The sequence below is a fragment of the Physeter macrocephalus genome, chromosome 2 (genome assembly GCF_002837175.3).
Source record: "Physeter macrocephalus isolate SW-GA chromosome 2, ASM283717v5, whole genome shotgun sequence".
Lineage (NCBI taxonomy): Eukaryota > Metazoa > Chordata > Mammalia > Artiodactyla > Physeteridae > Physeter > Physeter macrocephalus.
The window spans coordinates 15,560,407-15,571,821 of NC_041215.1; the positions used below are offsets into that span (position 1 = coordinate 15,560,407).

An 11,415-nucleotide genomic window follows, 5' to 3' on the forward strand; every position below is an offset into this window, starting at 1 on the left:
GCGACATGTGGGATCTTCCCGGACCGGGGCACGAACCCGTGTCCCCTGCATCGGCAGGCGGACTCTCAACCACTGCGCCACCAGGGAAGCCCAATGCCTTTATTATTAAATAAGATTTAATATTGAGGAGTTGTTTTGATCTCTGCTGGGCTCCTCATGAGTCTATATTCACCTGTAATTCTATATGTTGTAACTCTTAAAGCTCATCCATGAGGTTGTATGCAGCCATGTTGCAATTCTTTCTTCACTAATATATGATAGTCTACTCCATTTATATATGTACTTTAATCTTATTGTTTGTGGAAAAAATAGTTTATCATTGGTGACATCAGCATCATGGTGGCAGAAGGCTCTCCCTTTGTCCCACCCCTTCAATCTACTATTAGTAAAACATCTATAACTAAACAAAGGTTCCTCTGCCCAAAACGCCAGACCTCCAGAGATTCACATAGTTGTATATCTGAAGGTGGTTGGATTAGAATACATAGAGAACGTGGAATCAGGGGAACAGCAGAGGCAGTGCCCCAGGTCCCTGCCCCATGGCTGAGGCAGCTGAGCCCATAGCCCAGAGAACCTGGTAGCACCAGTTGGGGTGGAACACATGGCCCTGGCCTCCTGGATGCAGCAGCATCTACAGCCACAGGAAATCAGGCAGCACAGATGGTGCAGCCTTTGACCTCGGTCACCCTGGATATGGCAATAGTGCCCACCATCCTGGTTCCTCCAGCAGGGATACCAACCACAGCAGGGACAGTGGCAGAACCAAGGCACCAGTGACCCTGGAGGCACAAACAGTGATGACAAGGGCACTGATGACACCTCTGGCAGAGGCCATGAAATGCAAAAAATATAGTTTCTCCAGTATAGCCACATGCAGCTCAGGTAAAAGAAACCAAATACTTGTGCTACAGAGTCATCTAACTGCAAAACATAGAAGATCCTCTTGTTCCCCCTCTGTTGAATTGTTACAATCAAAGTAAACAAGGTTTTACTTAAATAAGAAAGCTGCTTTCAATCTCAAACACACTGGCAGAGGAGCAACCCATTGAGCCCAGTGAAAAACCACAGTAACATGAAAGCAGAAAAAGCAAATGACAATTTTCCAGAAACCAATCTTAAAGTCATGGAAGATTGTGATCAAACAAGTAGGGAATTCACAACAGTGTCAGGAAGAAACTCAACAAGATACAAGAAAATTCACAAAGGCACTTAAATAAGTTCAGGAATAAAAACAATGAACGTGAGGAACAATTTCCAAAGAGATGAAAACTGTTAAATATAACCACACAGAAATTCTGGAGCTAAAGAATTCAATAAATTAGATGAAGGATGCATTAGATAGCACTAGAAGTAGAGTACACCATATGGAGGATAGAAATAGTGAGCTCAAAGATAGAATGATTTAGGAAGAAGAGAAGAGAGAACCTTTTTTTTTTTTAAATGAAGCAACTCTACAAGAGCTATATGACTCCATTAGAAAAGGTAACAAGCATAATGGGTATCCCAGAAGGAGAAGAGAGCAAGAAAGAAAGAGTTTATTTGAAGAAATAATAGCTGAGATCTTTCCAAGTCTGGGGAAGAAATAATAGAAGACCTAAATATATCAGTGCAAAAGACCTTCTCCAAGACACATTATATTAAAACTGTCAAAAGTCAATGACAAAGAAAGACTGTTATAGGCAGCCAGAAAAAAATGGAGAGTAACCTACAAAGGTATCATCATTAAGCTATGAGCAGATTTCTCAGCAGAAACTCAAAAGGCCAAGAGAGAATGGAAAGACATACTTAAAATATTGAAACATAAAAACTGTCATCCAAGAATACTCTATCCAGCAAAGTAATCCCTCAGGTATGAAGGATAAATAAAGCCTTTCCCAGACAAACAAAGGCTAAGGGAGTTCAGCACTCAGAACCGTCTTATAAGGATGTTGAAATGAACTCTTCTACCTGAAATGTAAAGGCAAAAGTACACAAAACATTGAGTAAGGTGATGGACAGAAACCAAAAATTGAAACTCTATATCAGAGTAGGTTATTAAACAATTATAGTATAATGTTAAAAAAACATTAAAATAACTTTAGCTACTTCATTTGGTAACTGAATCACAACATGAAAAGGAATATTTTCTGAAATGGACAACTTCAGGCAAAAGAATGAAGCTGAATCGCTCTATTACGCTACATACAAAAAATAAACTCAAAATAGATTAAAGACATAAATGTAAGACATGAAAAGTTACAAATCATAAATAAAACATAGGCAGCACCTCTTTGATATCAATCTTAGAAGTATCTTTGGGGATATATGTCCTCAGACAAGGAAAATAAAAGTAAACAAAGGAGACTACATCAAACGAAAAAGCTTTGCACAATGAAGGAAACCACCACTAACACTAAAAGGCAACCTACTCATAGGGAAAGGTATTTGCAAATTATATATCTGATAAGGGGTTGTTATCCAAAAATATAAAGAATTCAATCAACTCAATATAAAAAAACATATTAGTAAATGGGCAGAGGACCCTCAGTAGACATTTTTTTTCCAAGAAAGACACACAGATGGTCAAGAAGCACAGACAAGGGGCTCGACATCATTAATCATCAGAGGAGTGGAAACCAAAACCACAGTGAGATACAATTTCCACCAGCTAGAATGGGTATTATCAAAGAGAAAAAAATCAACAAGTGTTGGTGAGGACCAGATGGGACCAGTAAATGATACCCAAATTTCACAATTTCTTCTTCTGGGATTATCAGAGGAATCAGAATTGCAGTCCTTCATAACAGGGCTTCTCTTCTCCATGTACCTGATCACTGTGTTGGAAAACCTGCTCATCATCCTGGTCACCATCTTAGACCCCCACCTCCACACATCTGTGTAATTCTTCTCCAATCTGTTCTTTTTAGGTATGTTTCACCTTCACTACCACCCCAAAGAAGGCAAAGTCATGACCTATGAAGTCTCCATCAAACAGGTATACATTTACCTACTCTGAGTATATTTGGACAACAGCGTTTTCCACCTGTGCATCTCACCTCTCACTTGTATCCTTATTTTATTTTATGGGCTTTGAGTGTACCTCAGCTCTGCTACTACTCAAGCCCTTCTCCTCACAGTCAAGTGCAACAGCCTCTATGATGTTCACCATGGTCACACCCATGCTGAACCCCTTCATCTACAGTCTAAGGTACAAAGGCATAAAGAGGTCTCTGAAGAGATTCTTTGGGATGGCAGCTATAAAAGGACCAACTGTCACAGGGTTAAAGAATCCCCATTTTTGCAGGGGTGCAGAGCATGTGAGCCAGAATTTGATATTCTTTGATCAGAGTGTGGAAGTAAAACTTGCTCCCTCTCTCTATTTCCTGAAATTTTCATTTCTTTGATTCTACTTCTTTGTAACATTGAAGTAACTCACATTTATAAGTTTCCTTCTCTGATTTATAAACAATTTCCCCCTTTGTCCATTTACTACCTTCTCAAATGTTTTCCCAAACCTGATTCAAAATATTTACAATTCCCATTTACAACATGGGGCAACATGGATTTCTTAAGAATTATTTCTTCTCAAATGATATATATCATCCCAAATAATTTTTCTCTTGTGCCACTGAAAGAATTGTTGCAAGTAATAATACTACCGTGCAAAAACAAAACTACACTTACTAGCCAAGGCATTTTATATAATTTTATAATAGAGGAAAACTAAGACTACAGTTTTTGATTTTGTATACACCATTCCTTTGTAAATCACTGCCTTAACTGCTCTTCTTGCAAATGGAGACTTTAACCTATAGTTTGTTTTACATGTGGTTATTCAGTTTTATTCTTCGCTTTAGGATCATGTTCTCTTACTCAGCTGTGTCTGCAGTGACTACCCTAGTCACTGACAAATGACAATCAACTACAGGTTTCCAAGTGGAGTCTACACAGAAACACAGATTTGAATACATACAATTAACATGGCTTTTGAGTTAGGGAAAAACATAAATAAGATGAAAATTTAAACTACACTTTGTATTACTAGGCAAAATATTTCATTTTCATGCTCTATATGTATTCATTGAAGTATGGGTTTTGGTGTCCATGTAAAAGGTTCCAATTTTCATTAGGGTGAAGGAATGGTTGTTGTGATTATAGTGATACATTATGCGTAATCACCTATAAAGCGAGTGAAAAACATTTCTTTCAAAACCACACGCGTAAAAGATTCTTGGTGGAGAAGACTAAACCTGTGTATACCTGGCTCAAAGACAGGACCACAGCCTTGCTACTCAAATGTGATACACAGACCAAGATCTGCAGCATCTACTACACCTGGGAACTAGTTAGAAATGCAGTCCCTGGGCTCAACAGAGACCTGATGAATCAGAATTTGCATTTGAACTACAAACCGTGGTGATTTGTATGCACAGTGAATGTATGGATGTTCTGGTCTAGAATAGTTTCTCACCATCATAATGATGACTTTTGGAGGAGAGTATTTGTGTTGTGTGCTGTTCTGTGGTTTATAGGAGATTAGTAACATCCCTACAGATATTGCCAAATTACCCTAGGGGCTAAATCATCTCTGGTTGAGAATCACTGCCCCAGAGTTCCAGAACTGAAATATTCTAATCAGACTCCATCCCTCACTTGGGTTATACCTTTAAGCGGAACATTAAATCCTTCTGAGTCCCATTTCTACAACGGAGAAAGGAGTTTATAAAAGTACTACCTCATAGAATGCACTGCTTTTAAAACTAAATTTGACAACTTCTGTAATATGCTAAGCTAGTTTATGGGGCATAACAATATCTAAATATGTCTCTTATAGTTACAAACATTTTATGATGAGAGACAAAATGACAGCTCTTAACTTCTGATATAAGTAGAACATTCCTAATTGTCCTGGGAAAAATATCATGAATCCAGGGAATATAATACCCAAGATTTTATATTACAGGAGCAAAGTTATCCCTGTTAAGAAGAGAGGAATAGTAAGTTTTAGAGACTTCAGAGGTTGTGTCCCCACCACAAATGAAAGCTTTGAAAACCCACGTGATCTACTCAAGACAAATCCTCAATATTACACTTTAGAGAAAATTTGAACTCAGGTGATGAGGCAGTCTGGGAGGCTTAGCGCTTTGGAATCAGGAGAGTTAATGGAGGAGTAATAAAAACGGAACTCACCTAACTTATAATATAGTCTCCTAGGAAAAAAGAATCAGCAGAAAAAAGTTCCATTCTGCCCAGACCAGTGTCTCCAAGGGAAATTATGCACTTAGTCGTTGGAGTAACAAGAAGAAAACATGCCTAATGAGCTGACATATGAAGCTCTAAATATCACCTCTGCTGCCATCCCTCAGCCTGTGCAACTTTGGACAAGACATGGTCCTTGCTTTTGCAGTTCTAAATCTGGCTGGGAGATCAATGCTTGATTTTATTTCTTCCTGTTGTCTTATTTGAGGACAAAACTTCTGTCTGCATCATCAGTCATTTGGGGGGAATTTTGACATCTACAGGGAAAGCTTCCTCTCTGAATCTGCATGCAGGTGAGTCTGAGAGCTCCACAGACACCGCAGAAGAGAATCAGATAGGATGGAAGCCAAGAACTTGTACCTGAGGTCACCTGAGAGCCAATCTAGCATAGCCCAGATGCCAGAGATCACTGTGGTTGTTTGCTGGCTTTCCTAAATTAATGTATTTATTTATGGTCTAAAAATAAAGTGAACATTGCACTTGGAAATGCAAGTGTCAGTGTTGACAATTAAACGGTATTAATGGAAGCTCAACTAGAAGAAGGAATGGCAGGCATAAAATGCTTCTAGTAAAAGAGGACAGTAAGTCTAAGGATCTTATTTATTAACAGGAGTGGACAAATAGGGAAAAGCCTCAGGAAAATGAAGGCTTCTACTGCTTCAAATAAAACATATGCAACTTTTGTTGTATTTTGTAAATTGATGGTTTTGAATTGTTAGTTTGTTCCCTTTTCTTATTTTCCTCTTGGGCTATTCAAACTGTAAGGTGTTTCACGTCATAAAGATATCACTGTTTATGTCCTTGGCAAAAAGATATTTTTAAATTATTTTTCCTGTGCATCAAGGAGATGTCACTGGAGTTGGAATGTTGGCTAACCAAGGAAGCTGTTCTGCATTGCATTGTGTCAGGGGCCATTAGAGTTTGTTGGATATTTTTCCCCTTAATGTCCATTTCATTCCTCTCCATCCCTCTCTCTCTCTCTCTTTCCCTCTCTCTCATGCTTTTTATAGTTCTTTAAACATGGAACAGAAAGTGGCCATACCAAAAAGAAACGCCAAGTTTATTGTTCCCTGGGAAGCTTATGAACTGGAATTTCTGGGGACCATTTATACATTCTTGAGGAGAAAGATAATCTGATCTGACCAGCTTGAGTTGCAATCACTTATGGCCTAAGGAGGGTGGATGTGGGTGAGAAAAGCATAGTAATAACACAGCTCAGGAGGCCATGGTGTATGTCTGTGCCTGTGCCTTGTGGAGTGAGATCAGTTCTTAAAGTAGAGGCACCTGGACTCAAATATTAAGATGACATAATACAGAGGCCAGAATTCAATCAACAGATGGAACTAAGAAGGTGATCGGATATAATTCACAGGAAGCCTTTGCAGCTCAATTCATGTGCATGGAACATGGAAGGAGAGATTCTCTGTGTAGTGAAGTTTGAACTGTAGCAGGGAGGCCACTTTTTCCTCAGCATCCTCTGACACCATCTCTAATTACTCCCCCTTTTGCTTATTTCTCTGCCCCACTGGCTTCCTTGTTTGGATCTGAATACATGGAACAAGCATTTTCCTCACGTCCGTTCCTTCTGTGAGGCACACATTTCTATTATCTTACTAGCTCCTTCTTTTTCTTTCTTGAGCTATCTGTTCAATTATCACCTTGTTTGTTGCCTTTACCAGAACACTCAGAACAAAATAACACCTCCTACTACTCTCTCCTTTATACCTGGTTTTCTTTTCTTCATAGCATCTGTCACCATATGTCATATTATATAATATTTTATTTGCATATCATCTTTCACCATCCTTGTATTGTGGGAGATTGGTTTTTTAACACTCTCCACTTATAGCCTTCATGTGCTGGGAACATGGCTGACACTCAATATATATTTCTCAAATGTATGAAATACATTAAAACTCTAGAATATATGACCTCTTTGGAAATATGCTGAGAATGGGACAAAAATTCCTAGTCAGAGATGAAATGGAGTATACCCTCAAAGAGAACTTACCTATAAATAAAATATTAACATTATTTTCTTGAGGGATAAATAGAAACTGCAGTATTTCAGCTATGTGAGTTATGCCAGTTTGTGTGAAAATTAGTCATGTTATTTTCCTTTTTCCTGATAGTCACCTCTACCCCATGGGACCAGGTAACAATACACAAATTTCAGAATTTCTTCTTCTGGGACTTTCAGAGGAACCAAAACTGCAGCCCCTCATATTTGGGATTTTTCTCTCCATGTATCTAATCATTGTGTTTGGAAACCTGCTCATTATCTTGGCTGTCAGCTCAGACTCCCACCTCCACACCCCCATGTACTTTTTCCTCTCCAATCTGTCCTTTGTAGACATCTGTTTCACCTCTACCACCATCCCAAAGATGTTGTGGAACATTCAGACCCAGAGCAAAGTCATAACCTATGAAGGCTGCATCACCCAGATGTATTTTTACATTCTCTTTGGAGAATTAGATGACTTTCTCCTGACAGTGATGGCCTATGACTGCTTTGTGGCCAAATGCCACCCTTTGCACTACATGGTCATCGTGAACTCCCGGTTCTGTGGACTGCTGGTTCTGATATTCTGAATAATGATTGCTATGTATTCCTTGTTACACAGCTTAATGGTGTTGCAATTGTCCTTCTGTCCTGATGTGCAAATCCCCCACTTTTTCTGTGAACTGAATCAGGTGGTACAACTTTCCAATTCTGACAACTTTTTAAATAACATGGTGATCTATTTCGCAGCTGTCCTGATGGGTGTTGGTCCTTTTGCTTGTATCCTTTACTCTTACTCTAAAATAGTTTTCTGCATACGAGGAATCTCATCAGCTCAGGGGAAGTATAAAGCATTTTCCACCTGTGTGTCTCACCTCTCGGTTGTCTCCTTATTTTATTGTACGGCCTTAGGAGTGTACCTTAGCTCTGCTGCTACCCACAGCTCACTCTCAAGTGCAACAGCCTCGGTGAGGTACACTGTGGTCACACCCATGCTGAACCCCTTCATCTACAGTCTGAGAAATAAAGACATAAAGAGGGCTCTGGGGCTTCCCTGGTGGCGCAGTGGTTCAGGGTCCGCCTGCCGATGCAGGGGACACGGGTTCGTACCCCGGTCCGGGAGGATCCCACATGCCGCGGAGCGGCTGGGCCCGTGGGCCATGGCCGCTGAGCCTGCGCGTCCGGAGCCTGTGCTCCGCAGCGGGAGAGGCCACAGCAGTGAGAGGCCCGCGTACGGCAAAAAACAAACAAACAAAAAAAACAAGCTGCAAAAAAGATAGGCAATACGTCTTTGACACTGGTCTTAGCAATATTTTTGTATATATCTCCTCAGGCAAGGGAAATAAAAATAAATAAATGGACTACATCAAACTAAAATCTTTGCACAGTGAAGGAAACCACCAACAAAATGAAAAGACATCCTACTCATGGGAAAAGATATTTACAAATTATATATCCAATAACAGGTTGTTATCCAAAAATATAAATGATTCAATCAATTCAATATTAAAAAACAAACAACCCTAATAAAAATGGGCAGAAGACACTCAATAGACATTTTTCTAAGGAAGACATACAGATGTTCACTTGAAAAGACTGTGTATTCTGCTGTTTGGGGATGTGGTGTCCCATAGATAACTATTAAGTCAAATGGTCTGTTGTTCCATTTAAGACCTCTGTTGCTGTACTGATTTTAAGCCTAGATGATCTGTCCATAAATGTAAGTGGGGTGTTAAAGTCCCCTACTATAATTCAATTATTGTCAATTTCTCCCTTTATGTCTGTTAATATTTGTGTTGTTATATTTAGATGCTCCTGTATTTAGAATGTATATGTTAAAAAGTGTAATATTCTCCTCTTATATTGATCTCTTTATCATTTGAGAATGCCCTTCTTGGTCTCTTCTTATAGACTTTGTTTAAAGTCTATTTTTTTCCAATGTGAGTATTGTTATCCCCACTTTCTTGTTGTTTCTGTTTACATTAAATATCTTTTTTCATCCCCTCACTTTCAGTCTGTGTGTGTCTTTAGCTCTGAAGTCTCTTGTAAGCAGCATATTGAAGGGTCTTTTTTTTTTAATCCAATCAGTTACCCTATGTCTTTTTATTGGACCATTTAGTCCATTGAAAGTTAAGGTGATTATTGATAGGCATGTACTTATTGCCATTTTGTTACTTGCTTTCTGTTTGTTTTTATAGTTCTTTTCTTATTCATTTTGTTTCTTCCTTCGTGATTTGATGATTTTCAGTGATACGCTTGTGTTCCTTTCTCCCTAGTTTTTGTGTATCTATTGTAGGTTTTTGATGTATGGTTACCACGAGGTTTGTATATGTTGACCTATGACTATATCTACTTTTTAAAACAGGTTGTCCTTTAAGTTGAAACACATTCTAATAGGACTACATTTTTACTCCCTTCCTCCACATTTTGTGCTTTTAATGTCATACTTGCCATCTCCCTACTCTACAGCACAGCGAACTCTACTTGATACTCTGTAATGACCTATATCGGAAAAGAATCTAAAGAGGATTGGCTGTATGTATATGTATAACTGATTCATTTTACTATACACCTACAACTAACACAATATTGTAAATAAACTCTACTTTGATAAAAATGTTTTAAAAAATTTAAAAAATGAATAAATGAAAAAAAATTAGCATTTTTTTCCTTTGGAGAAATACCCAGAAATTGGATTGCTGCATCATATGGTAGTTTTGTTTTAATGTATTGAAGAACCTCCATATAGTTTTCCATAGTGACTACAGGAATTTACATTCCTTCCAGGAGTGCACAAGTGTTTCCTTTTATAACCATTCTCACCAACACTTGTTAGTGCTTATGTTTTTATATTAGCCATTCAAACAGGTGTGAGGTGATATTTCATCATGGTTTTGACTTACATTTACCTGATGGCTAGTGATGTTTAGCATTGTTTCAGGTACCTATTGACCTTCTGTATGTCTTCATTGGAAAAATTCAGATCTGCTTCCCATGTTTAATCAGATTGTTTAGGATTTTGCCATTGAGTTGTATGAGTTTTTAAATTTTGTTTATCTTCTCAAAGAACCAGCTTCTAGTTTTATTGATCTTTGCTATCGTTTCCTTCATTTCTTTTTCATTTATTTCTGATCTGATCTTTATGATTTCTTTCCTTCTGCTAAATTTGGGGTTTTTTTGTTCTTCTTTCTCTAGTTGCTTTAGGTGCAAAGTTAGGTTGTTTATACGAGATGTTTCCTGTTTCTTAAGGTAGGATTGTATTGCTATAAACTTCCCTCTTAGAACTGCTTTTGCTGCATCCCATAGGTTTTGGGTCGTCGTGTCTCCATTGTCATTTGTTTCTAAGTATTTTTTGATTTCCTCTTTGATTTCTTCAGTGATCACTTCGTTATTAAGTAGTGTATTGTTTAGCCTCCATGTGTTTGTATTTTTTATAGATCTTTTCCTGTAATTGATATCTAGTCTCATAGCGTTGTGGTCAGAAAAGATACTTGATATGATTTCAATTTTCTTAAATTTGCCAAGGCTAGATTTGTGACCCAATATATGATCTATCCTGGAGAATGTTCCATGAGCACTTGAGAAAAATGTGTATTCTGTTGTTTTTGGATGGAATGTCCTATAAATATCCATTAAGTCCATCTTGTGTAATGTATCATTTAAAGCTTGTGTTTCTTTATTTATTTTCATTTTGGATGATCTGTCCATTGGTGAAAGTGGGGTGTTAAAGTCCCCTACTATGATTGTGTTACTGTCGATTTCCCCTTTTATGGCTGTTAGCATTTGCCTTATGTATTGAGGTGCTCCTATGTTGGGTGCATAAATATTTACAATTGTTATATCTTCTTCTTGGATCGATCCCTTGATCATTATGTAGTGTCCTTCTTTGTCTCTTGTAATAGTCTTTGTTTTAAAGTCTTTTTTGTCTGATATGAAAATTGCTACTCCAGCTTTCTTTTGATTTCCCTTTGAATGCAATATCTTTTTCCATCCCTCACTTTTCATCTGTATGTGTCCCTAGGTCTGAAGTGGGTCTCTTGTAGACAGCATATATACGGGTCTTGTTTTTGTATCCATTCAGCCAGTCTATGTCTTTTGGTTGGAGCATTTAATCTATTTACATTTAAGGTAATTATCAATATGTATGTTCTTATTACCATTTTCTTAATTGTTTT

The 11,415-nt window shown here is 38.0% G+C and overlaps 1 protein-coding gene across 1 annotated transcript; it reads left to right on the forward strand.

Annotated features, from left to right (window-relative positions):
• The first annotated feature begins 7,353 nt into the window (after nucleotides 1-7,353).
• On the forward strand, nucleotides 7,354-11,136 carry LOC112067641 (olfactory receptor-like protein OLF4). The gene is given in 2 exon segments (XM_024134322.2): nucleotides 7,354-8,284; nucleotides 10,579-11,136. Coding segments are annotated over 2 exon segments (1,014 nt in total). The 5' UTR covers nucleotides 7,354-7,383; the 3' UTR covers nucleotides 10,692-11,136.
• The last annotated feature ends 279 nt before the right edge of the window (nucleotides 11,137-11,415 follow it).